The sequence below is a fragment of the Puccinia triticina genome, chromosome 8A (assembly GCF_026914185.1).
Source record: "Puccinia triticina chromosome 8A, complete sequence".
In the NCBI taxonomy this organism is placed as follows: domain Eukaryota; kingdom Fungi; phylum Basidiomycota; class Pucciniomycetes; order Pucciniales; family Pucciniaceae; genus Puccinia; species Puccinia triticina.
This window is the reverse complement of record NC_070565.1, coordinates 133,788-159,525: the sequence shown is the minus strand read 5'-3', so window position 1 is coordinate 159,525 and position 25,738 is coordinate 133,788. Positions and strand designations below refer to the sequence as shown.

The following is a 25,738-nucleotide window of genomic DNA, read 5'->3' as shown; positions in this document are numbered from 1 at the left end:
CTAGTCTAGATGGAGTGTAGATTTTCAGGTCTTTTGAAGGCAGGACCGCAATCCCTGCCACTTCAATTGGTGCGGAGTCAGTGGAGGTGTTGATCGAGGCCAAAGCCTTGTTGGTATTGGTTGTAATTTTGGTAGCCCGCCGGCAAGTTTGGCAAATCCGGGGGGAGTGTGAATTACTAGGCTAGCTGTCTTAAGTTCATTTATTTCTTTGTTTGTCGGTACTTTGAACTTGGGATCCTTTGACTGAGTCCCCTTTTTTTTGCGTCACTTTGTTGGTTTGCAGCGACCGAAGCCCAAGTCAAGTGCGGGGGGATAGCGGTTGGGATTGGTCGTTGTTCTATACGGTCTAATTGTTCAAGTATCTTTTAGAGAGTCTGATTTTTTGGTTTGTTGTATTCACTGGGTTTGATATTCTCCAAGGCTCTCTGTATCGCAAGAGTGCTTCGTAGTGCGTGATAGATTTGCTCGAGATTGAGTACTTGAGTCGGGTTTTTGCTTGAGGCTGCATCGTTGAGGAATTGAATAAGAGTTCCAGTTATCTGGATAGCCGTCTGAATGGGTGTCTCCTGGAGGGATACGGCGGGTGGGGGTGGTGGATCTGGGGCAGGTGATGGAGACATTTTTGGCTAAAAAAGTGAGATTGTGGTCCGAGGCAGCCTTGAGGGCGTGACATCAACCTTGCGAACATGCGTGGTTTTTTGGGCCACAAATCCAGTTTACAGGCTTGTGAAACTCATGGGATCCCATTATGTAACATTTTTTCCTCCCTTGAATTGAGGAAGAGGTTATGCGCATGGGGTGATTTGTTGAGAGATGGTGAACGGCGCATGGTCGCCCGACACTCCAGTTTGATGTACCCATCAGGCGATGACAGAATCACGAGTTGGTTGCGCGGAATAACAACATCCTACACGGACACCTAACATCTTCTTAAACTGCCACAACGCCGAGAGAATGGACGAACGAAGTTATTCCGAATTGCCCTTGTTGGATCCTCAGGGCCGGAGCTCCATCCCGTCCGGTAGGATCAAGACCAAGTCGAAATCATATCTACGCTTATCACCGTGGACGAGTTGGAAAAGGCGCTTCGTGGTCTTCCTCACCCTGGCCTTGATAGCGTTGCTCACGATACTCTGGTGGATTGATGTCGATCGGACAGAAAGCGCTAGCCGATTGCAAAAATCCGACGGTCGCAAGAAACACGCGTCAAAAAAGCCGCTGGCACAAGAAAATATGCTCTCAAAACCCGGAGAGTCAGTTGATCGTGGGCTTCGATATCTGAGCTATCTACCTCATTCAGGTTTTCACAATCAACGGATCGCACTCGAGAATGCACTCACGTTGGCCAAAGTTCTAAACCGTACTTTAATCATTCCTCCTTGTATACTCGGCACTGCAATTCCATGGGTCGAATTCGACAAGCTTCTAAATCGATTACGCACAATAAGTTCGATCGGATTTGATGACTGCTACTCAGAAGACACAGAGCAGATGGTCTCTCCAAGGGAATGTTCAAGTCAACCTCATGGAACCTTTGTTGATTGGAAAGAAATCATTGACATGGATGAAATCAGGAAATCGGTCAACGTTATTGAAAGAAAGTCGTTTGAGGAGGACTGGCTGTTCAACATACTTGGGATCAAAAACCCGGCCGATAAGATCCAGCAAATCAAGGAAGAAAAGATCTATCAATACAAATTTCTCATCCGTCCAGGTCGCAAGAAAGCTGGAAAGAAAGTGGTAGAGCAGAAAGTCGAGCTGGGAAAATTCGACTCGTCTGTCGATGTTTATCAACACTTTGGCAACTCGGATGCCAGTTTGATCGAAATTGGTTCTCTCTTTGGCACCAGTCGATTGAAGATTAGCAACGATCCGCTTGCTCGACAAGCTCGCTCGGGCTTCCGTCGAGCAATGGTCTTCAACAATCCAGTGCTACTCAAGTTGTCGAGACGAATAGCTTCTCAACTCTTCCATCCTCCGATTGGATACTTGGGCGTCCACGTCAGAGTAGGAGATAACCTTTTTAGATCTCACGCAACTGAGACTGTCTCGACGATCATCAGCAAACTGCTCACAGATCATTTGAAGCTTCCCCTCAGCTCACTTCAAGAAGCAATACTCGAGTCCGATCTCCAAGATCGCCGACGGCAGCCTGAACTCATTTCCAGTGATCGGCTTCAAATGACATGCCGGAGGCCAAAATTCACAAAGCCCCATCTTTTGAAGTTCAACCGACCATTATTTCTTGCGACTGATTCACCCTTGCCGGAAGTAGAACCGGCTCTGGCTACGTTCTTCAAGGCTTTTCCATGTACTTACCTTCTGAACGACTTTGATCTCTTGTTGATGAAAGATATCACACTTTCTCAAGATCGCCAGGTTAGATCGAATCCAGAAATCGGCAAACTAATGGTCCCCTTTCTTGATGCTATGGTCGCGGCTAGAGCCACTTCCTTCGTTGGCACGCCCGGTTCAACTTTCAGCGACTTTGTCAACAATGTGTTATTCCAAACTTATCATAACTTGCCAATCATCGAATTTGGATGAAATCATACTTATCAATCAATAATATTTCAAACTATTCTCTGGATGCTCGAAGTTCCCACTGGAATTCAACTCCTCCTGTTAATTATAAAATAGGGAGTACCCGATAAAAGAGATGGCGGAGGCGAAGAAAATCATTATAAAAACAAGTTGGGGATCATAGTCTCTCGCGGCCACACGTGTATTGTGCCGACAGTTGGAAAAAGATGCCGCGTATGTATAGACTGCATGTAAATTATTTGAAGTGACTTTTTTTCTCCTCCGCTCCTGAATATTTCTACGGAAGATTATTGGTCCATTGCTCAACCACTGAACAAAATCAAATTTCCGGAAAAGATTCTTACTCCTGTAATCATCTTGATATATTTTATTGCATTCTAAGTTGTTATTATTGTTTCACTTTAGAATCAAGAAAACAAAAATTAAGCACGATTACAAATTGGTAAATTAAACGGTTAGAGGTCACAACAGTTCAGCATGGTAATAGGTTTCAACGCTTCAGCTGATCTATTGCGCAGCAGCTGGAGAGCGGGATGAGCTGGGCTGCCCAGAACCGTAAGAGGAGGGAGGAAGTTGGCTATTCAATGCAGAAGAAGTGAGGGGGTTTCCTTGGGCTGAGGTGCTGGGGTTCGAGCCGAGGTATTGGATCGAGACGACAGGGGTTCCAGCCGAGTTCGGATTCATGGTGGCTGACCCATAAGGACTTTGGCTAGTCATTTGACCCATGGGCGCACTCGAATTCAGTGGGGAAGAATAAGGACTTGATCCCGAGCTCATCATCGGATAAGCGCCAGATGTGGCTTTCATTGAGCCGAATGGACTGGAGCCTGTCATTGAAGTTGAACCTGTTCCTGAGCCAGTTTGCGCAGACGGGTAAGTGGTGTATGGAGGACCAGATGGTTGACTCATGGTGGCCGGGTACCCTTGCGATGGGTAACCAGAGTTTTGACTCATGTTGGGCGGGTTACCGGAGTTTTGACTCGTATTGGGCGGGTTACCAAAGTTTTGACTCATGTTGGGCGGGTTAACAGAGTTTTGACTTATGTTGGGCGGGTTGATTTGGGATGGGGGGCCGTAGTTTTGACTCATGGCGGCCGGGTAGCCTTGACTGGGCATCATGACAGAGGCTGTCGTACTAGCAGTGCTTGGCATTGCGTTTGCAGAGGGCGTACTTCCAGAGGCTGTGGAATAAAATTCGCGGCGAGCTACTGTCCTAGCAGGTCCAGTGGAAGAGGGGTTCATGCTGACCATCTGCATCGACCCGGTTGAAGGCATCTGCATTGACCCGGTTGAAGGCATCTGCATCGACCCGGTTGAAGGCGTCTGCATCGACCCGGTCGACGGCATCTGCATCAGCCCGGCAGAAGGCATTTGGTTTGATCCAATTGAAGCCATCTGACTCGGTCCGCCTGAAGGCATCTGCATCGATCCGGGAGGCGTGGTACCATACATCTGTCCTAAATTCGCTTGGGTACCTTGAGTGGCCATCAAGTGAGACGCTGCGGCTGCCAGGTTGGAGTTTGAGCTGGAAGGCATCATGTTCGCTGATATAGCTGGCGCAGCTCCGCTTGTAGAGGGGGTATAGGTGGAAGTCATGGGATGGCTTGATGAGCCAGAACTAGTTTGATTCATCATGTTTGACCATGGCGATGAAGAAAGTTCTCGACGAATGTTCGGTTTCGCGACGCCTTCGGTGAGTTGCTGGGTCGTGGAAGCGATGGTAGGAGCCATCTTGACAGTGGATCCAGGTGGTAGAGTGGTGGTTGAGGCCATAGTGTGATTCATAGTTGCCGGAAACCCTGCTGTGGCGGACATCATGTGGGAACCTAATGCTCCAGGTGGGCCCATAGGATGGGGCATCATACCTCCGTCGGGATTGTTAGCCATCTGCATGGTTCCTCCTGACGCTGCGGAAGAAATTTGTCGACGAGCGATCTGAAAGGAAAGTAGCAGGATGTCAACGATGTCCTTCAGAGATGCATGGAGTGACCTTCCTTACTTTGGCTGTTCCATTAGTGGATTCGCTCATCATCGTTGCAGCCATCGTGTTCATCGACTTGGAAGTGTGAGAATCAGTCATGGGTGCGGACGCTGGATGGAACATCACAGGATCAGTTGAGGTCATCGTAGTAGTATGATCGACTGTAGGGTTCATCATGGTCCCCGGAGGCGAGGTGGCGACTTCTCGACGGCCGTAAAACTGAGGAAGGAAGTAGACCGAAAGACAGAGTCAGCGCGAGAGCAGAAAAACGATGTTGCAAATGGCGGCTTATGACTTACTCCGGTAGGTGATCTGGGTGGGGGTGGGGCGTAGTAGGCGGGAGGTGGTGGAGGTCGATAAACCTATAAAAACATCGCCGAAGGAACAGAAAGGTTAACATTTTGAACACTACCCCTGAAGTTAGTTGGGCAAGGAGTCAAAAAGAAAGTGAGGAAATAACATACTGCTCCATATGGGCGCGGAGCACCATAAATATACTGGGGAATCGGTGTTCCTGAGACTTGAGTCGATTGCATTCCACTCAAGGCGGCCATTGTTATTGAAAGGAGAACGAGGGATGAGAAATCCATTTTTTTGCTTGTTGCTTTGTTGATACGCTGAGGTGAAGGAAGATTGACTTGACGTGTTTTTGTGGTAATAAATCAAGACAAGAATAAAATTATTATAAATAAAGGTAAAACAGACAGTAAAACTAATGCGAAGAAGGGACAAATATATTATGAAGAAGGAACTGATAATCGAAAGAGGCTAGCTCGAAACGAATATGTAAATAGAATAAATAAAAGAATAACAGGATATTAAAAAAGAGAACTGTTATTGTAACGAGGTAAAGACGAAGGAGGATGGAGGTTGGAACTTTGGGAGGGAAAGAGGGGTCTCTTTAAAGGGAAGAGAGCAGAGCGGGCTCTTTCGGTTACATAGCACCGAGGCACCTTGTGCCGGCTAGATAGTGATTTCACTAGAACCAATGGAAATAACAGCGTATTGGCTCAGTGACTCTTCAATGTGTAACGGGTGGGGAGTTTGTGAGATGAACCGGACTGGTTCCAAAGTGAAGACCAAGGCAGCTCGTGGTCTGGTGATGTGAGACTACAACAGACCACATGTAATCACCGGCTATTTGTAGAGAAAACTCAGCCGGTTTGCACTGCGACGGGCTGGCTGATCGCTGGGAACAGTGCTGCCTGCTGGGCTAGATTGGCTGAGTATAGGATGCTGGCCTCAGACACTTGATTTCGCCGACGAGAAGCTAGCAGATCATGAGACAGGCTGCCTGGTCATCTTCCTTGCTTGCCCACTCCGGGGGAAATCCATCACGGCTGGTCGGCACAGGTTCCACTCGGCAAAGAGGATTACTGGGTGAGCGGGTATGTCTGTGCCTACTGGCCAATTGGCGATCCCTAAGGAGTTCTCCTTGCCAAGTGGGCACAGTCTGCGCCGGCCACTGGCCGAGTGGGAAACCTCCTCAACCTGTCGGTCATGCGTAGAGAGTTAAGTTAAGCTCCCGGTACATACCTGGCGGGAGGGACTCGCACCCCGGGAGCACGGAAGGGACTGGTGTTAAGTTCCGGCCCGTATATTGCAGACTGACTCCGCAATGTTTTTTCCTCAGCGCGCGAGGATGATTCTTCCTTGGAGAGTGGGGACTATCTATAATGCCAACCGACCTGCAAGGAGCCGATGAGCCCCACTCTGCAAGCAGATACAGCCAGTACCGACCGGTCGAGGTGGATTCTTCCCCGGCAATTGGGCTTGGGACGCGCTTAACCCAGCTCCGTGGAGTGAAGGGGATCCGGGGGCTCATAAGCTCGCTGAGTGGTGGATGATTCTTCATCGGCGAATGGATGCTGTACTGTGGACCAACTGGCCTAGGTTGATTCTTCATGCAGGAGGCTTCTCTTGGCCGGTTGGCACAGACCGCAGCTGCCAGCTAGAGCGCTCGATACGGCTCCCCGGAACCGGTCTGACTCGCGACTCCCGTGCCCACTCGGCGAGGACTCCTCCTTGACCTTGGCGGTAGATATACACTGTACCTACCAGCCTAGGAGGAACCGACTTCTGAACTGCCAGGGAGACAAAGAATAGGGGCGGAAGTGAAAATCACCAATTAGTCAATCCTGGACCATATCTTATGTCCCAGGATGGCCGTTTGGCCGTCCAGAAGCTGTCCTTCCGGTGCTCCGTAGTCCTGGGAGTTCTTTTCCTGAAGCTTAGGAGTCATTTGCCAAAAGCAGCTAAACCCCAATGATTATTCATTCTTTTAAGAATGAGGAGGGTCCATAACACCTCAAGGAATCAATTGAGGGGTAGCAAAGACACTCACTTTTAATTGCTGTTGAAGCTATGACAGGAGGTCGAGGCTGAGAGGAAGGGCAGAGTGGCCTGAGGAACAACAAGCTCAGAGAGCTCTGAGTGAGACAACAAAAAGAGGCCAAGGGAGCCCTCTGAGAGGGCAAAAAGCTGCTAGCTTGCGTGGCGGAAAAGCGCACACGCTACAAGAGGTTGTATCCTGTAGAGACCTCAGGGAAATGCGCGCAGAAGCAGATAAGTTTATTTCTTCTGTAAAGCAGAGTTTATAAACTATTACAACTGGGGGACAAGTTGTGGGCAGAAGGTGAACATGCATATTCATCTGGAGGGAGGAGAAGAAATGAGTAAAAGATGTGTGACATGGAGAGAAATGGAAACCTGGGCAGTTGCAGTTTCAACAATTGCTCAACAAAAAAAGCTAACCCTTTTTTCTTGGGAAATTTGCTTTGCGCAAAGTACTATTTTTGCAGAATTAGTATACATTGGCCAACCATGTGTTGAGAGAGTGTACTAGCATTTCTTTATGCAGTATGCTTCTAATCTATAAAACCACAACTCAGCCTATATTGTACATGTATATAGTCTAGGCCCCATTTGGCTGCCCCATTATACGTCATAAATGGTTGAATTTATGACGCCGCAACCCAAAGTTTGCCCCCCGTTGCCACCAAAACTTTCAAACCCCCGGGGGTTGCACATCATAAATTCAACCATTTATGAGGTATAACACGGCAGCCAAACGGGGCCCTAGTTGTTTCCCCTTACTGTTATCCTTCCTCACTGAATGATAATTACACGTTGACTCAATGTGCTGGACCATGTCCATGACATCTTGTCATCTCTCATAGCTCTTATGTCACCTTTGTTACCCTCAACACCATGAAAAACCTGAGCCAAGTAGGTGACAGATGACATTGAGTAAAGTAATCTGAAAGTACTAACATCAGGGGGGTTAACATTTGGAAATTTTCAGCAACACAAAAATTTCAAATCAGCAGAGCAGAAGCTTTTCACTTAGCCAATTTGGCTGCCACTGGGAGTTAAGTAATTTCTGAAACCAGCAAGCAGAGCTGTATAAGCAAACTAGCAGTGCTCCACTTCCAATTTGAATCTTGCTATTAAAAAAAGACAATCCCTTTGTGATCATCAACAATTCCCACCCTACAGAGCTGACCCCCCGCGGGGGGCAAGTTAGAACTTAGAATTTTCAGCTTTGGGAGGAAAAGCTCCCGGTATTTTCAGTCCAACTTAGCATAATCTGTTGATTGTCTTCACAATTTTCAGTCAAATTATGTGCCATCTGTCCACATGTTTGTTGAAAATCTATGTAATTCTTGTCTCTTCTGGCAAAAATCACCTGGAGCAGAAAGGAAACTGATGAGATTTTGATGAATTGCCAATTGTATCACCAAGAGATGGTCAAAAGCAAAGCTTGCAAAGCTCAGTCAAAACATCAATGTAAGTAGAAAAAAAAGAAGGAAGCAAAGATCTTGCAGGGCCATTCCAGGAGGAAAATAGCAAAGTCTAGTCAAAAAGAAAAAGAGAAGAAAGCCAAGGGAGTGCTTAATGCCCGTTCATGATGGGCTTAAGGGCAATTGGATACTTGATAGCTATTGGTAAATGAGGGCTTGGACCACATTTCAATGGGCTTATGTACCCATAGTTATGAAGTTCAAAGTCAAAAAGCCATAAATATAGGCTTATGGTATGTACTTATGGGAAGGTTTGGAATGTGGGGCTTGAAAAAAAGGCTGGTCAGAAACCTCAGCCCTTATAGAACTAGAATCTACAACCTCCAAAGGGCCCAAAACTATCATTTGAATTTTACATCAAGCCCCTATGGATGTAAATCATTGGGCCCATGTCTCAGATTCTACTTGCTGGGCTAGGCCATACTGTAATACTAGAGATGGACATTGGCACCCGCTGGTGGGTACCTTTCACGGTCACCCTTCAGCAAGTACCTATCTGCCCTGGAAGATATCCACGTTGGGGCACAGCTGCATGCCTAAATTTTTACTAAAATTGAAACCCCTATGGGCCTGCACCCGCCAGCTGGAACTTGCAAGGGCAGACAGGACCTGTTAAAGAGTGGCAGGTACCCACCAGTGGGTTCCAATAGTGATCTCTACCATAATATTCCCCTTGAAACTGCATGGTTGTAATAATTGTTGAAGTTAGCTTCATTTCACCAGCCAAATATTCCCCTCAAAATGTTCATGGTGTGTGGTGTGATCCTGGAAATTAGGGCAACAGATTCTGCAAGATTCTACAGTGTGAAAAGTGTTTCTTGGTGGGGTGCAGCTGGACAGCCATTTCCATCTGACTATGGAAATGGGCATGGGCCGGATGAAAAACTCAGGAGATTCTGCCCAGCCATGTGCACTAACAGAATAATTTGATTTGGGCTAACCTAAGTATAGGCATCTCAAAGCTGCACAATTATCATCTTGACTCAGCAGGGAAGTTTTCAGCTACACAAAAATAAACATGCTCCGCAGAACTTGAAGCAGGTGGAGTGCTGTGGTGTCAATTTGCTAGGGGTATTCAAAGCTAATTAAATGAATGGATCAACAAGTAGAACTGAAAAGTCTTGAAATCAAATTTATTATTGTCTTGATTTGAATTGAGGAAAGTTAAATTGATGGTGGATAGTTGAGTATATATGTATTACTATCAGTGTAAAAAGCTCAAATAACTTGATGGGCAGGGGTGCATTGATTTTGTATTCCTGCCTTGAGATATGCCATGAGGTCCTCATTATTTCTAACAAAAACATTCCAGAAAGGGGGGAAGCATGAATAATAGAAATAGGACATGAGAGATATTGAATCAGTTGCGGTTAAGGGCTCAGAGCCAGATGATTCTGGGATTGTCAGATGATTTATCAAGAATCTTTGTATGATACCAAAGTCAACTCGACCATCAACTATGTCTACCAATTTTGGATCAATGAATCCAAACAAAGGTAAGCTATACTTGGCTTCAAAAAACATCCCTTTGAGCCAGGTTAAAAATTTGTGATGTGGATTTTTGATTTTTTTCTTTCCTTTCAATTTCAATCCTTGGATGAAATTTTCTTGCCACCAGCTGAGAGATTTTAAGAGAGCTGTTAATCTTACATGGAGTATTTCTGAAGAAATTATATTCTTTGAAAATTGATCAATGAGTCTAATTGAGAATGTTGGTTGTTGTGATTCAGGATGTAGACAGGGCTCTAAGAGAACTGATAATCCATTAATTTCCTTGGTTGAAATAGTATGCAACCCGTTTTCTGATCTTAATTCCTTGGCTGCTTGGTTCATTTCCTTGTAAATCTCACAAAATCTATCAAGTATGCCCCTTTCTTCAGTCAAAACTTTCTCTGGTGAGATTCTTGACTTGATGATCAGATGGTCAAATTGGGATTCCTGAGTTAATCTTCTAAGTTCATCTAGTTTAAAAGCTGCAAGATCAGGTGGAGGATTTGTGATTTCTGTTTTAAAGAATCCAATTGCTTGAGTTTCATTGGGACCAATGGGCATTTTCCTTGCACAATCTGCCATCAGATCCCAAAAAGAATGATTGATTTTCATCAAATTTTGCCATTCTTCTGGGAACTGAGTTTTCCACCACAATCCAAATATTGCTGTTGCGGTGACATACGCTTGTTCTTGATCTTGAAAATGAAGGTACCATATAATCCATTGCTGGACTGGTCCAAATCCTTTTTGAAGCTGATGTGGTTGAACATATCCAATCACTGGAAGACTATCTTGGGGGCAGAAAATTTGTTTTGCGACCCACAATAGCATCGCTTTTCGCTCAGGAATCCCAGATTTAAAATCTTTGAATCCGGTTGTTGATGACAGAGCTTGATTCGAAACTATGCACTCAAGAAAATGTAATAACAGGCCTCTGATTGTAGTAGATGATTGATAGAAATGATTAGGGTCCAAAATCCAAATTGACTTTTTTGTATCAGGTTTTGTTGAAGGTGTGGTGCAAACAATGATATCAACTGGAAGATATTCAAACTGTTTTTCCCTAGGCTTTTCCCCCTCATGAACTTGCAAATCATTCCATGGAGCTGTGGGCACATGAGAAGTTATGTGATCGTACACTTTAACGATTCGAGTTCTAGATGACTTGTAGACTGGGATCGCATCAACATTGAAGGAGCTTGGAACAGGGCCGATACCTTTTCCACTTGTCGGATATGTTGAAGAGCTTTCACCAGTAGTGCTTTCTACTTTCAGGGATCCCGTGAGATCGATGATTTGTCGTGTACGGGGTTTGTCGATTCCAGTCTCATGCTGCCCTGACAAATCCAAGTTAGGTCGAGAAGCACTTGAATCTTGTTAGGTGACAAGTTCGTGATCCGAAAAACCAAATAAGCAAGCTGAGAAAAAATCAGTGCACCGATTCAAAGGCTCACCAGCAGGGAGTTGATGGTGAGAAGCAGGGACAACTCGTGACTGATCTAACACCGACGTGCTTGCTTCAGGAAAGTCTGAAAATAGCCTCTGTCCAAACTCATCAAAATCCATCGGATCATTCAGTAAAGATGCGACAAATTCTGATATGTAATACGTTCGGATGTCAGCCCGTTTATATTCATATTTGAGAGTTGAAAGATGATCGAGGAAGAGTCTTACCCTCATCCGCTATATCGCGTGCGGACGCTACCGAAGGTGGTGAGTTCGGGTTTGCCGAGGTGCTGGTCGTGGTTTCGAGAGCATCTGAATACAAGCGTTGGCGCTTCATTGGTCTTAGACTTTGATGTTCTTTTGCCTCTCTTGCATCTGTGCTACCGACTAGTAGAACACCGTGAGAACGAGAATCAAGCCGTTAATGTGCAAATACTCGTGTGGAACTGCTGCTAACCTTGAAATGAATGATAATGAGAAGGATGCGCGTGTTTTAAAGAATCTAGGACCGGTGCACTCTCATGTGGGTTGGGAAGATATAGCAAAGGCGATTCACATTCGATCGTCTGACCTAGTAATAATGCATCATTAAGTTGGCTAATTAGGCTACCTGGATCATGAGAAATTGAAGAAGAAGAGTGAGTTTCAAGTCCACTAGGATTAGAATGGTTATTCTGAGTCTGAAGAATCTTACCATCATCGGTCCTGATTGGCTGGACTGGCTCAGCAAATGAGGAATGGGGCTGCAGGGTGGCATCACTGGCACAATCTTCGGGTATCATGATAGGCTGGCCATGCAAGCGTCAATGCTGGTCAGTACTCCGCATATCTCTTTCGAGTTTATTCCTCAGGTCGACAATACTACTTACGGCCTGCCAAGAACTTCCAATCAACTCAGCATTTTCTGCCCCCCTACCACCAATCAGGACAATCGGTTGGATTGACTCGAATAATATCCAGATGGCCCCGCACATAAGCTCGTACCTCATCTTTTTTTGACAATGTTGTCAAAATACGATCCTGGGAACGAACTGGCGAGCTGTAAAATCTCGTCGATACCGTAGACAGTCGAGAAGTGAAAATCCAAGGGAGAAACGTCCAGCTTTGCCTTTAACGAGGCCTTGAAAGCCTTCATTTTTTTTCAGCTACGTGTTCGAAAACCGACAACCGCAGCAAGTTGTAATGTTAGTCCGACGCGTCTGTATTTGGTCAAGTCTTTCTTACCTGTCGCGGCTGAATAGTAACCTTAACAAATTTCTGATTCTTATGAGGGTGTCTGAGCCTCGGCAGAGCACACCCCGGCCGTCTGTGTAGCTTCACCGAAGCTCTCAGCTTGGTCGCAGTCTCTTGTCGCGTCACGACGAGCCGTGGAAGGAAAGAGCGCCCGCAGAGTCAAACGGAAATTGGTAAACATTTGAGTGACCGGGCATGATGGCAAGTGAGTGATAACATAGTACAAAGACTGTGGGCTAAACTATCAACTGATAAGAGAAGGTTGGGCAAGTTGTATGGTTTTCATAAAATGCCACGTTTGTTAGCGTCATAAAAACATGGTGGAATGTCATTTTTTTCTGTCATTTTTTTCTGTCATTTTTTTCTGTCATTTTTTTCTGTCAAATGTTTGTATAAATGTAAACTACTAGTACTACCAAGCTGAATACATAACAAATCCCATTCATCCAAATTACTTTTATTGCTTATATTCCTCCCCTTTTGCTTGTTGTATTTTCATGTTACACTACATTTATCATGCTAACAAACAGGGCCAAGTTTGAACCAAAAGGAAAGAAGGGCCTCTACCATTGGTTTTAATTATGCAAATGAGGAGGGTTCATTTGTTCAAATTCCTCACATTTGGGCTGAAGACTGGGTTTTGGTGACGGTCAGTTTTAGTTGCAAGAAATTTTGAGAGAAATACATCTGGGAAAGGGAAGATTGGGTACAGGCCTTTATAGAAGTTTCCACAATGCTGTCTTTTGCGTGCTTTTGTGATGATGAGATCACTCTGAGATACTGAGTCAAATCAACCAGATCCTCGCTGGTCATCAGTAAGTATCTATGTAGCTAAGTATGCAATCAAAAGAGAAGAAGAAGCGATAATCCATTGTGTACATATATATGCACATCTATGTTCTATAGACAACGAGAACCCAATCGATCAACTGGACTGAGACAGATCGGAAAAACAAATGAGGATATGCATGTCGAACACGAAAATGAAATAAAAAAGGGGAAGCAAACAAACAAACAAAAATCTGAAAGGAAAATGATTGTTTATGGTTTTTTCAGTTGACAAGGCAATCTTTTTCTTGCGGACAAGTTGATCAATGGAGGAGGATAAGTCTTGGCTGTGAACCAGGGGCGAGGAGAGGTAGGGATATGTGAAGTGGGTGGTCGAAGTTTTTCAGACTGGACTCTGACGGACGCCTGCGATCCGATCTGTGAACTGATTAGATCGAGAAACATCAGCCATAGCCGAGAACATACGTGGGGAGTAAGACTTACGCCTCGGATATAAGGTAGACTCAAGAATTGTCCGATGACTGGCATTTGTCTCAGGAAGGATAATATCACCGGAAAGAAATCACTGCGGTTTGGTGGTCAGATTGTGCGATGTGAAAAGCCAAATCAATCAATATATCTCTTCTCGTGCGTGTCTTGAGCCGGGCTTTACTGACCCGAATAGATTGAGGAATCCTGTGATGAAGCAAGGATTTTCTGTCAGTCCTAGAGATCATCCCTGGGGTATCTTTTTTTGAGAGAAAAGCGCTGGAATGGATATATATCTACCAAACATTTCGATCAAGATCCCGAAGAAGGGATATTTCAAGAAGACCCTAGAAAGGAAGTTTAGTCAGCGATGATCGTACGTCTTTTGGAGAGAGAGAGAGAGAGAGAGAGAGAGATGAGGGACTGACAGGAGGATGCCGCCTAGGAAACATAGAGTGCCCCTGACTTTATTCCTCCTGGCAAAGAAGTAGTAAGTTTTCTGTGGGCCGATGACGAAGGTGATTCCAGTGAGGAAGAGGATCTGAGGAGCGGAGGAGGTGATGGGGTGGTTGAGGGTTAGTCTAGTTTGTGAGCCTGGGGACGCGGATGGAGATGGATGAGTGGTGAGAAATCTAACCTGAGATGGAGGATACTGACATTTCCGAGGGCTAAGAGTGGGCCGTCAAAGAACAGCATGCTGCCCAGCATCAGGAACATCACTCCTGCCGAGGTGATGCCGACTCCGATCTTCTGCGTGTCCGTTCTGTGCGGGGGAGGAGCGCATATCTTCTCAGTGTCAGATAGTTTTGATGAGGGGATGGGTTGGGTTGACTGACAGCCACATCGTGAATCGGAGGTTGGGTGTTGTGGTGGTCGTGGTGGTCGTGGTGGGTTGGCGAGTGTTCTGGGGTGAGGGGGTGGGATGGGGTGGGGTTGCGGTGGGGATGCTCCCGATCTGGAGCATGGCAGACACACCCTGGCCCAGCCCAGCCCAGCCCAGCCTCCCCCCAACTACCACCGACGACGATGAGATCACTCCGGGACCACCAGCTCGACTCACTCAACGCACTCCTCAGCTTCAACCAGCCCACACAGAAGACGACGACGACGACGACGAAGCCCGCCAGCCTGCCGACCTGGAAGGTGCTCGTGCTCGACAAACAGTCCCAGGATGTGCTGGCAACCACGCTGCGGGTCCAGGACCTCAGAGAACTCGGCGTCACCCTCCACATGCAACTCAATGCCGACCGCCCCCCGCTGCCAGACGTGCCCGCAGTCTACCTCGTCAGCCCCTCCCGCGAATCAATCAAACGGATCGCACTCGACCTCGAAAAGGGCCTCTATGAATCCTTCTATCTCAACTTCACCAGCACCCTCTCCAGACCACTCCTCGAAGAACTGGCCAGTCTGGTCGTCGAAAACAGATCGGACTCACTCATCGAACAAGTCTGCATCTCCTCCCCATTCAAAAAAAACAAAAACAAAAAGCACTCTTACTTGATCTGACTATATTTCTTTTCCTCAGGTTTATGACCAGTTTCTGGACTTCATCGTACTCGACCCCAATCTGTTCTGTCTCTCCTCTCCAACCGGCTCGACGAACCCCAATCCAGGCAGCTCGGCGCTAACCAAAAGAACAACCTATGAAGCCCTCAACGACCCCCGAGCATCCGAACAAGACATCGAAGCCATCGCCGACCAGATCGCCAAATCACTCTTCAGCGTAGTCGCAACAATCGGTGTGTAGTTGTGTGTATACATTATACATCCAGAGAAATCCTTTTCGAGAACCTCGATCGTCTCTCTTTCTCATTCGCTCCCACCCCCTGTCCCTCTGTCCTACCATCAGCTCAACTGCCGATCATCCGATGTCCGCGCGGGAACGCCGCCGAAATGGTCGCCAGAAAACTCGACAGCAAGCTCCGAGATTATCTGCTCTCCACTCGCTCCAACAGCGTCTTCACCTCCGAAGGTAGCCGGCCCGTCCTCGTCATCCTCGATCGCAACCTCGATCTTGTCCCGATGATCAGTCATAGCTGGACCTACCAAGCTTTGGTCACCGATGTACTCGAGATGAAACTAAACAGGGTCACTGTTGAGGTCCATCTACATCTTCCTCTCTTTTTTCTTCCTTACCCATTTTGACTCACTTTCTACCAACCTGCAGGCTCCTGAGAGTGGTAAACTACAGAAGAAAACTTACGACCTGGATTCAAAGGACTTCTTTTGGGCCAAAAACTCGGCCAAACCGTTTCCAGAAGTAGCAGAGGAGATCGATACCGAACTGACAAAGTAAGCCCACATCCGCGTACTAAACTCTCTCCATGGTTTTCTAACCTTTTTTGTCCCAAGGTACAAATCCGATGCGGCAGAGATCACTCGATCGACGGGGATCGGAGATATCAATGATGTCTCACAAATCGACCTCACATCCAATGCAGCCCATCTCAAAGCAGCCATCACCGCACTACCCGAACTCACCGCACGAAAGACGACACTAGACACACACATGAACATAGCCACGGCCTTACTACAAGGGATCAAGAACCGAGGGCTCGATACGCTGTTCCAGATGGAAGAGTCGATCACCAAACAGACCCGGCAATCCCTGCTCGAGGTCCTCAAAGATCCATCCAAAGATCCGACTGACAAACTCCGGCTGATGCTGGTCTACTATCTCAGCAACCAGGAGGTGTCCAACGACGAGCTGCTCGAATACGAGAAGCTGCTCAAAGAGTCCGGGCTCGAGACCTTCGGCACCTGGGAGTATGTGAAAAAGATCAGGGAGATATCGCGGATGACCAACTCGATGGCCTTAGCCTCGGCCAGTGTTGCTGCCCCACCAGCATCAACCGGTCCAGGAGGCGAGCTTTTCAGAGGATTCAGTTCGATCAGCAACCGAGTAAAGTCTTTTTTGTTTCCTGGAGACGCCTAACGAGATGGCGGCTGGACTGATTCAGGATGTGTGCACATAATATACAGCTCACCGATCGATTGAAAGAGGGCGGGTTGGGCGGCGGGATCGACAACATCCTCTCAGGCGTGAAGAACTTCCTGCCGGGACGAAAAGACTTCATTGTGACCCGACTGATCGAAGCGCTGATGGACCCGGCGGCGGCCTCGAACCAAGCCCTGGCGGACATCGACGACTATCTCACCCTCGACCCGCGCGCCTCGCGCTCCTTCTCCACCCCCTCGCACCAGAATAAGAAGGCTAATCGGATCGCGTTCTCTGAGGCGATCGTGTTCGTCGTCGGCGGTGGCGGATACGTCGAGGCGTCGAACCTCCAAGTCCGCCCCCTTTCTTTATTATCTCTCCTCTGCAAACCTTCTCTGACAAAATTACTCCGACCTCAACAGGAATTCGCCGCCAGATCTAATTACAATGCCGGTGGGGCCGCAGGATCCGGTGGGCCAGGCGGGATCGGCAGCGGGGCGAAGAAAATCACTTACGGGGCTACCGAAATCTTGTCTCCGCTCGAATTCATCACATCTTTACATAAACTCTCTCAGCTTTAACCATTCAACCCTGTTGTCTCAGGCCTGTTTGTCAGCAATATGTGACAAGCGTTGTGATGCTGACGCCTGATCAAGTTTTAGTGGACTTAATTGGGTGTCACAAAGGGTGTCATGCAAAAGTTATATCATTATGTTTGCAATACATTGCTAACAAACAGGGCCTTTCATTGTCTTCTAACTTGTTTCTGTTATGTTGCCATGTTTGTTTATTGTTTTTCTGAGTTGTGCATATTTTCGGCTTTTCTATATCAACATGTATTCTTTGTCCACTAAGATCATTCTCTCTTCTCCTCCATTCCAACACCATCAAGAACCTAAAAAAGGTGGGAGTGGGTAATATTTTGTGTCCAATACATCTACCTTCTTTGTTCCTGTTATTTATATCAATATATGCTCTTTACTTGCTGTTCCTGGAAATCATTTCTACATATAAATTTCAAAAGTCAACTCTTTTTGGTGTTTGTGGGATCCATGTGGAGCACCATGCCAGGCTGCTGAAAAAATGGTGGGGGGAGCCTTAGACCTGACTACGCAACAGTGCAAGTTGGACACCAGCAGGGCATGCACTGGGGCACCAACAGGGCACTGCAGTAGCCATACACCCTGGTGACTCTATCCTGTGCCAGAGGGACTTAAGACTTATCAGGAATGCTTGCATGAGGGATATTTTGGTTTTGGTAGTGATTTCCTTTGAACCACCAGAACTCAACTCTGACCATACCAAACCATCCTGCATCTGCCCTCCTTCTGATATAATTTCAGACACCCCACCCTTGCCTCCATCTTCACCTTTCTTTTATTTTTCTAAAACATCCATTTTCTTGAGTTTCTTGGAATTTCCATCAGATCAGAAATTAATCACCTGTGTGTAGTCATATCAAGGTCAATTTGCTGATAAAAAATTGTAAAGGTAGCTTTGATTGGGTCCCAAGACAGTTGGGTCAGTGCGCTATGTTGATACAAAATGAGATCTGTATGAAATGTAGGGATGTGATCAACATTCCTTTTTTCTCCAGTTTTTCTGAGTGTGTAGGGTGTTCACGCGCGGCCCAGGCTCTCCCAAAACCCTGAGTTTGTGGGCTTGCACCTGAACCCCCACTTTCTGATGTTTGCCGGGAATAGAAACCTTCAGACTTCCTTTCTCTTCCCTGGTCAAGGTCAGCATAGGAATCATCCTAGCTGCCTCTCCTCCCTGATAGAAGGAATCTAAAATGGGTGATAATTTTGTTTAGAGGAATGCCACTTGGGGAAAATGGGTCTTGTGAAGAGGGGTTGAAAATTAGGGGGTTTCAAAGTTGGCCAGGTGCAACTTGCATGCACTTTTGCAAGTTGGTGTTCATTCATTCTTGAACACAGTTGCAATTGTGAATGCGAGTCAAGTTGTACTACACCCCCCAAACCTGCTTGAAAGTTTTTTTAAAAGTTGGTGTTCAAGAAAAGCCTTGAACACCAACTTACAAAATTAAATTACAAGTCATGCATGGCCAACTTTAAATCCCCCTATTATTTACTGAGTAATGAGGAATATAACAATGAGTGTGGTGAATTATCCAGATCTCTTATGCAAGAATTCCTGATAAGTCATGAAGTCCCTCCGGCAAAGCCTTGGGCAAGGTTAATTTTGCTGGTGACCATCTTCTGGAGGAGGGACAAGGGCACAGAAATGTGAGATTCCACCAAAAAAAAAGCAGAGTCATGTCTCAAAACAAATCATTCCCAACCGTTTATCACCATCATCACAGTCGTAATGATACTCACAAAAGGAAAAATAGATAGAGAGAGAAGGGCAAGAAAATGCGGGCGACAGTGACATAGGGGTACACAATTTCTTTGGTTTTCCTGGATTTGTGTCGTCTATGTACATAAGATGACATCGTGGGTCAACAGAGGGAAGGAGTATCGATGTGTATAGACAAGGATGAGTGGGGGCGCACGCATGTGGGTTAATTGATCAGGCCAGCTTCCTGGCACATCTTGCAAAATTCCGATTCCTTGTTTTTCATCAAGTTATCCGGTGAATCGAATTCAACTACTTTGCCCTTATTGATAACCAATATCTTATCGCAATCCAAAATCGTACTAATAGTAATGCGTGGCACGCCATAAGTTAGAAAAAAGACTCTCTAGGCTTGGGAATGGATGGGCAAGACGACGACGTGACTTACTTCAGCCGATGAGCAATCACCAAGATGGTATACGATTTGAATTCATTTCTGATTACTGCTTAGATATCGGCATCTGTTTCGGGGTCCACTGAACTAGTAGCTTCATCCATCACCAATATCTTGGACGATTTCAAGAGCATTGCCCTTGCCAAGCATAACAGTTGTCGTTGACCATTACTCAAGTTATTTCCACCTTCTTCAATTCTTGCGTCCAGTCCGCCCTCCTGTGAATTGAGCGGTGGAAGAAAAACAATCTCAATTATTCTGCCCTGGGAATTTTCTCCGGCAGAGCGATGCTATGTGTCAGGCTTACCAAGGATTGAATATGGGCTTTCAACTTTGAATGCTCGAGCACCTTCCACAGTTCCTCGTCTGTTTTCAAGCCTTCAGGATCCAAGTTGGCTCTCAAGCTACCTTCAAAGCATTGCGAATCTTGAGGAATGATCGATACCTTTGATCTCAGATCGTTCAAACCGATTTGGCTGATGTCTACGCCGTCGATAAGAATCCTGCCGCCCGCTTTCTCGATCAATCTGAATAACGACAAAGTAATTGTTGATTTCCCAGCGCCTGTTCGACCGCAGATTCCAATCTTTTCTTGTGCTTGGACCTTGAAGTCAACGCCTTTCAAGACCAAGTCCAACCCATCTCGATAGCGACATTCAACTCCTTCATAGACGATTTCTCCTTTTTCTGGCCAACTGGGGCTTGGCCGATGGTGCTCGTCAGTCTCCCAAGGGCCCTCTTGTTCCAATTCGGTATATTCAGCAGCTCGTTCACATGACAAAATATTCGTTTCAACATCTGTTGCAACCCGCACGAGCCATGCGAGTGATTGTGTAATCGAAAGTGCGTATGACATCAACACCCCGATCATTCCACTTTGCAGAGGTTTGCTGGCGGCTAGACTTGTCACTGCCAGCGATGCAGCGGCGAGGATCATCACATTTCCGATCAGCTCTAGTCGAACGGCGAGCCAACGATTTGCACCAACCGAGGCGAAGCATGCTTCCTGGTTGCGGTCCACTTTGGCCTCGTTTTCAGAAATGAACCGACCCTGGAGAAAAGAAAAAAATGAGTCGGAATAGGTTGAACGAGACCGAATTGCCTGCGTGCTTACTTGTTCCCCAAAGGCTCTGATTGTAGCAGCGCCTGTCAATGTTTCACCAAAGATAACAAAAATCGGAGACTTCGTGATGGACTCAATCCGTTTGATTTCGCGTGAGGTGGCAAGGTAGTACGACTGAATGCTCTTGTAAACAAAAAGTAGTGGTATGGAAGCCAGGAGAAATGGTGGCACAGCCCATGACACCACTAGAAAGATACTAAGAGTACCTGTTAGACACAGAGAAATCAATCAGGTGAATCTGATGCAACTGAAAACAGCGGATGATGGGATCTAACCAGCAGCAGTCCGGAGGAACCCAGTGAAGACCCTGGGAAGTATTTCGTCAATGATGAACACATCTCTAGAATGGTTTGGAAAAAAAGACGGTCAGTCACAGAACTTAAATACCGACTCAAAAAGTGTCAGTGTAGCGTCTCACCGTGAAAACCGATTCAAGATGGTACCAACAGGTGTGGCTACAGAATAGTCATGAAAACGGCAAATAAGAATGAATCAGCAACGAATCATTGACGAGATTGGAGATATTGACTGAACTATCGAAGAATGTCAATGGGGCCCTCAAGACCTTAGAAAACATCTGGTCATGAAAAGTCCGTGCGCACCGGACTGCACAAATTGAAAAAGAAGTGAATGCATCAACGCAAGCCGCCACGCTGGTCAGGAGACCCTATAGACCGTAAATTCCTAGAAAGTATCCTAGGTGAGCTCCCTGATCGCCCACTTGGTCCTGATTCCTTGAACTCCAGTTATTAAGCCATAAAGTTGTCATCAATGAGATTATTTGCTGTGCAATAATCGCACCCAGCACAACTGCACCGCTAAACACGCCGTTTGCTCTAATGTAGGTTTTGTAAATGTCGTAGTTGACTGCGCCTTGTTCTCTGTGTTCAGTTATTTTCCCGGCGGCCTTGCGAGTCTTCAGGACTTGCCTGTTGTTCTTGGTTAATGAGATAGATGGCCGTCTCATCAATGCAACAGTCTCTCGGCTTAGGTTGCTGATGGAAGACTTGCTTCTGCTCTCTGAAGCCACGATAGTTGAATCAGAAGGCTTGAGATCGTCAAGCATGTCATCCTGAGACGTGTTCTTGCCAAACTCTTCAATCAGTTTCTTTAAGTCGCCTTGATTAGCCAGCACACTTTGGAACGACCCACGTTCCACAATCGTCCCGTCCCGGACCATGATCAGTTCATCGGCTTGTTGGCAGAAAGGGATCGCGTTCGTACAGAGTATTCTAGCTTTGTTGCAGAGAAGACCAGTAGGTCCGATCACCTTATCGAACAAATGACGCGCCACATGAGCGTCAACGCTGCTCAGAGGATCGTCTAGCCGGTAAACATCGGCCCGCGCATAGACGGTCCGGGCTAAACTGATTCTCGCCTTTTGACCGCCCGAGAGAGCAACGCCCTTTTCGCCGACTTGAGTTTCGTCGCCGTCTTTCAAGATCGCCAAATCTTCTACCAGTGCACAAGCTTCGACCACAGTGACGTAAAGCTCCTTATCATATTCGGCTCCAAAGAGAATATTATCTTTTACAGTGGCAGAAAGCAGCCAGGGGGTTTGGGCTGCATAAGCAACCTTGCCTCGCAGCTCGACTTTCCCTGATAGTTTGTACATTTCTCCGAGAATCCCTGAGAGCAAAGATGATTTCCCTGAGCCGACGCGCCCAACTACGGCCAGAAGGTCACCCTTTGGCACACTGAGACTGATGTCCGAAAGGGTAGAATCTGACCCAGAAGACCACGTAAAGTTGGCATCTTTGACCTCGACGGGCGGCATGCGCTCTTCTGTAGCGCAATCAGACCGCACGACGGCGTCTTGTTGGAGCTCCTGACTTGTCAAAAACTTTAAAATTCGATTGACTGAAACATAACCTTCTATCCACTGGTTGACGACTATGGGTAAAACTCCCAAAGGGTATTGCAATTGTTGAAACAGAAGAATCGTTGGAAACGCCAGGGCGGGGGTCAATGGTGTGTCACTCAGAAGTGAGAAAAACAAAAATGCTGAAAAAGCCACCAGAAATGGAACGCTGCATTTTCCTCAGAAAGACGTAAGCAACTCATTTGACTGGAAGTACAGGGTAAGCAAGCGAAAATGGACAAACAAATTCCATAATGAGATGCTTGCAGACAACAGGTACCCAATTTTTCTGAGTACGACCAGCTCTCTTCCGTTCCTGATGGTGGTCAATTTTTCGGTGAAAGCTTTTTCCCAGGTGTATAGCTTGATCCTGCAAAGTGGGAAGAATGCAGAAAGAGCCAGTCACTTTCGTTAGCTTCCATCATTTCGTGTTGCGGATAGGTCAAAATGACTAACGATCGAATATTGTTCAGAATCTCGTTCATCAACGTGGTGCGCGCGTCTTGGTTCTCCATCTGCTGCTTCTGGATTCTTGATTGAATTCTGCTCAGACCGATGTTGAGTGGGATACTCAAGAACACCACCGCAATCCCACCCAACATCGGCCATCCCAACATGTCATACAAGCTGATGAAGGCAAGACTGATCTGGACCAGAGTCGAGAGGATGATTGCTCCATTGATACAGCCTTCCTGGATCCTGCTGACGTCTGTTAACATCAGGTTGACGATATCTCCCGTGGCTCTGCCAGATTTCTCTTCGTTTGAGAGTACCAATGATTTTTGGTAGATTACCCCGATCAAACCAGAGCGAACTCTGTTCCCGGTCCTCACCGATCGGTGGTCGTATTGAGCTAAGAACAAAGTCTGAACAAAACCGCAGCTAAACATGAGACCGGCAATCACATAACCCCAATAGACCGGCTCCGGTTGATTGCCAGACGAAAAGGAATCTGCAAAGCGGAGCAGACGTCTCAAGAGCTGTGGCTGAGCGAATTGCAGGACATCATGAATCAGCTTGAAGAGCACTGCGGTAAGGTAGGGTCCGCCGTAGGCCTGTGCGATGGCGCGGATCAAGGATAGACTTGAGGGAGCTCGTGATAGCTGGCGTCTCCAGGTTTGATGGAGTCGGTTAGTCAGCGAATCCGTCTGGTCTTCCCGGGGCAACATCCACAGATCGTCTTCCGTCAAGTACTGGCTCTTTCCCAGCTTCATCATCGGCGTCATCCATCCAAACGTCAGTCGGGAGAACACGTTGGCGTAAATCAACGGCGATTCCGAGCGCCGGTCAGCGGCCTCATCCTGGGGCAATGCCGCGTAGCCATCTTCACCGAATGAGTAGGTGTGGTCGTCATACTTGAACGGGCCGAGACACTCGAGGACGAAGACGGTGGTGATCAAGAGAGATCTGAGGATGAGGAACCCGGTTTGATGTGGGTGTTGGTGTAGCAAGGAGTGGTCGAGGTGAGATCGCAGTTCGATGGCCGAGGTGACGAGGAAGAAGAGGTGAAAGAATAGCAAACTGGTCGATGACCGTTGGGATCGCTGGTGAGACAGGTGGATGGGATCGCAAACAACAGACTGGCACAGATCACAAGGTTGGAGAGACACTCGACGGGATCCCACCATCCGGATCGGACGAAGAGGATGGCGGAGTACGCCAGTTGGAAGATTGACACCACGATGATCAAGAGCAGTTTGCTGATGTAGGTCAGTTGCGACAGCCTGATCAGGGTTCGGTTGGACGACTTGGGCTGGATGACCGGCCGAGCGGAGAGCTTGTAGAGATCAACGGAGCCGTTGATGAGGATGACCAAGAACGGGAGGAGGTAGAGCGAATACTTGAAGCAGACGGTGAGATCGAAGCGGGATTGATCGAAGGGGTTCCAGAGCGAGAAGGGGTCGTCGGCGCGATAGGATAGCGAACATCTTCCCGGAGTGGTTGAGCCTCGATTGGCAGTGCCGGAGGATGTATTCTTGAAAGCCGTGGCAAGAGGCGGAAGATGCGAAAATGGCGATGGGGTGGCTGGGAAATTAAGTCCAATCGGCTGCTGGACTTGACCCTTGAAGCGCATGGATCGATCAAACGACATGACCAAACGATTCGGGTGTGTCGCTCAAAATCCAAACGCTCAACTTGCTCAAGTGATGCGAGCTGATGCGAGCAGTTAAATCAAATTCCGTGTGATTAATAAATAGAAATTAAACACACCAGCTTACGCATTCCGACACTCATGGGAGAATTCGGGAAGTGGGGTCTGAGGAGGCTGAAGATTGTTACTTCTCGACGGACGACGCCTTCGCAGAAAGAGCATCGATTTGGCCCAAGTTCAGTCATCATGGCTTCTAGTGCGTTTGGTAATCGTACCATCTCGGAGGGATCACCTGCAAAACATCTCCTGGTCTCTTCGCCAAATACGACGCGCATGACTGGAATGTTAACAAGTATCAGCTAGCCGTGTGAACACCCTACTGGATCAAGTGATTGGGAGACTTATACTTTCATTTCGAGGTAGGATTTCTCGTATGGCTTGAGGTGGTCGTCCTGGGGCCCAATAATGGACCAGGTGATGGATCGTTACGAGGCGAAGTAAGGCAAAGCAAAGGTGAGTCTTACCCTTGCCCCTGAATTCAGATCTGCTCGGATGTCCTTGATGGTTCGTCAAGCGTTTCTCGGTTGGATTCGGAACTACCAATCAAGCAGCACGAAGAGGCTGAAAAGCTTAGGAACTGCGCCCAGCTTGCGGACTCGAGGCTTTAGTGGGAGTTGTCAGAAGCTGAGATGGGGACGGACCTGCCCATGTTTGATGACTTGACAGTCTAGTCATCAAACATAGTAAATAGATTGGCCAGGGGTTTTGTGATTATGAGGAAGAGTACCATTAGGCAGATGTTGCCTCCAAGGAATGGGTGAGAATAAGGGAATGCAGCACTTTGACCGTCACCGATTGCAGCCGGCTGGACATGTTGGACGATCGGTAATCCCGACTTTACGAACCGCTGAAGGCGTGACAATGCACCCATGAGGCCCGAATGGGACCTCATTGATCCTTGAAGCTACATATACCGCAGAGGTCCTATGCGGATATGTATGCAACTACAAGTCTCTTTAACACTTCTTTCAGTATGGCCTTCATGATGACTGAACTTGGGCCAATTCCAACCAACAATGACTTTGATTTTCTCCTTCCAAGATACCCAAGTGGCCCTTGCCAGGTAGAACCAACCTCACCCCCTGTTTTCAACTCATGTTTCAAAGCAACAAAAGTGAAGAGCTGTAACATTAAAGTGGTTGTATCAACAAAAAGAG

General features: G+C 47.0%; 6 protein-coding genes across 6 annotated transcripts; 2 read left to right on the top strand and 4 right to left on the bottom strand.

Moving 5' to 3' along the window:
* Nucleotides 1-954: 954 nt before the first annotated feature.
* On the top strand, nucleotides 955-2,547 carry PtA15_8A20 (uncharacterized protein; the record flags this gene model as incomplete). Its single annotated transcript, XM_053171615.1, has 1 exon — nucleotides 955-2,547. One exon carries the CDS (start codon nucleotides 955-957, stop codon nucleotides 2,545-2,547), a length of 1,593 nt encoding a protein of 530 aa, XP_053022674.1.
* Nucleotides 2,548-3,051: 504 nt separating this feature from the next.
* PtA15_8A19 (uncharacterized protein) lies at nucleotides 3,052-5,079 on the bottom strand (the record flags this gene model as incomplete). The annotated part of the gene is made up of 3 exons (XM_053171603.1): nucleotides 3,052-4,479; nucleotides 4,544-4,744; nucleotides 4,990-5,079. The coding sequence occupies 3 exons, from the start codon at nucleotides 5,077-5,079 to the stop codon at nucleotides 3,052-3,054; spliced, it is 1,719 nt and encodes a 572-aa protein (XP_053022673.1).
* Nucleotides 5,080-10,073: 4,994 nt separating this feature from the next.
* Nucleotides 10,074-12,400, bottom strand: PtA15_8A18 (uncharacterized protein; the record flags this gene model as incomplete). Its single annotated transcript, XM_053171592.1, has 9 exons — nucleotides 10,074-10,101; nucleotides 10,124-10,728; nucleotides 10,858-11,192; nucleotides 11,274-11,414; nucleotides 11,494-11,652; nucleotides 11,723-11,875; nucleotides 11,960-12,053; nucleotides 12,135-12,169; nucleotides 12,298-12,400. The coding sequence occupies 9 exons, from the start codon at nucleotides 12,398-12,400 to the stop codon at nucleotides 10,074-10,076; spliced, it is 1,653 nt and encodes a 550-aa protein (XP_053022672.1).
* A 991-nt stretch (nucleotides 12,401-13,391) lies between these two features.
* On the bottom strand, nucleotides 13,392-14,599 carry PtA15_8A17 (uncharacterized protein; the record flags this gene model as incomplete). The annotated part of the gene is made up of 8 exons (XM_053171581.1): nucleotides 13,392-13,398; nucleotides 13,583-13,704; nucleotides 13,771-13,852; nucleotides 13,944-13,962; nucleotides 14,056-14,102; nucleotides 14,184-14,296; nucleotides 14,413-14,518; nucleotides 14,592-14,599. The coding sequence occupies 8 exons, from the start codon at nucleotides 14,597-14,599 to the stop codon at nucleotides 13,392-13,394; spliced, it is 504 nt and encodes a 167-aa protein (XP_053022671.1).
* Nucleotides 14,600-14,781: 182 nt separating this feature from the next.
* PtA15_8A16 (uncharacterized protein) lies at nucleotides 14,782-17,274 on the top strand (the record flags this gene model as incomplete). Its single annotated transcript, XM_053171570.1, has 7 exons — nucleotides 14,782-15,201; nucleotides 15,281-15,494; nucleotides 15,605-15,855; nucleotides 15,923-16,047; nucleotides 16,108-16,657; nucleotides 16,738-17,046; nucleotides 17,116-17,274. The coding sequence occupies 7 exons, from the start codon at nucleotides 14,782-14,784 to the stop codon at nucleotides 17,272-17,274; spliced, it is 2,028 nt and encodes a 675-aa protein (XP_053022670.1).
* Nucleotides 17,275-19,217: 1,943 nt separating this feature from the next.
* On the bottom strand, nucleotides 19,218-24,856 carry PtA15_8A15 (uncharacterized protein; the record flags this gene model as incomplete). Its single annotated transcript, XM_053171559.1, has 13 exons — nucleotides 19,218-19,353; nucleotides 19,440-19,494; nucleotides 19,534-19,663; nucleotides 19,753-20,496; nucleotides 20,560-20,774; nucleotides 20,844-20,908; nucleotides 20,987-21,023; nucleotides 21,103-21,174; nucleotides 21,244-22,598; nucleotides 22,674-22,799; nucleotides 22,886-23,973; nucleotides 24,045-24,544; nucleotides 24,649-24,856. The coding sequence occupies 13 exons, from the start codon at nucleotides 24,854-24,856 to the stop codon at nucleotides 19,218-19,220; spliced, it is 4,731 nt and encodes a 1,576-aa protein (XP_053022669.1).
* Between the last annotated feature and the right edge of the window lie 882 nt (nucleotides 24,857-25,738).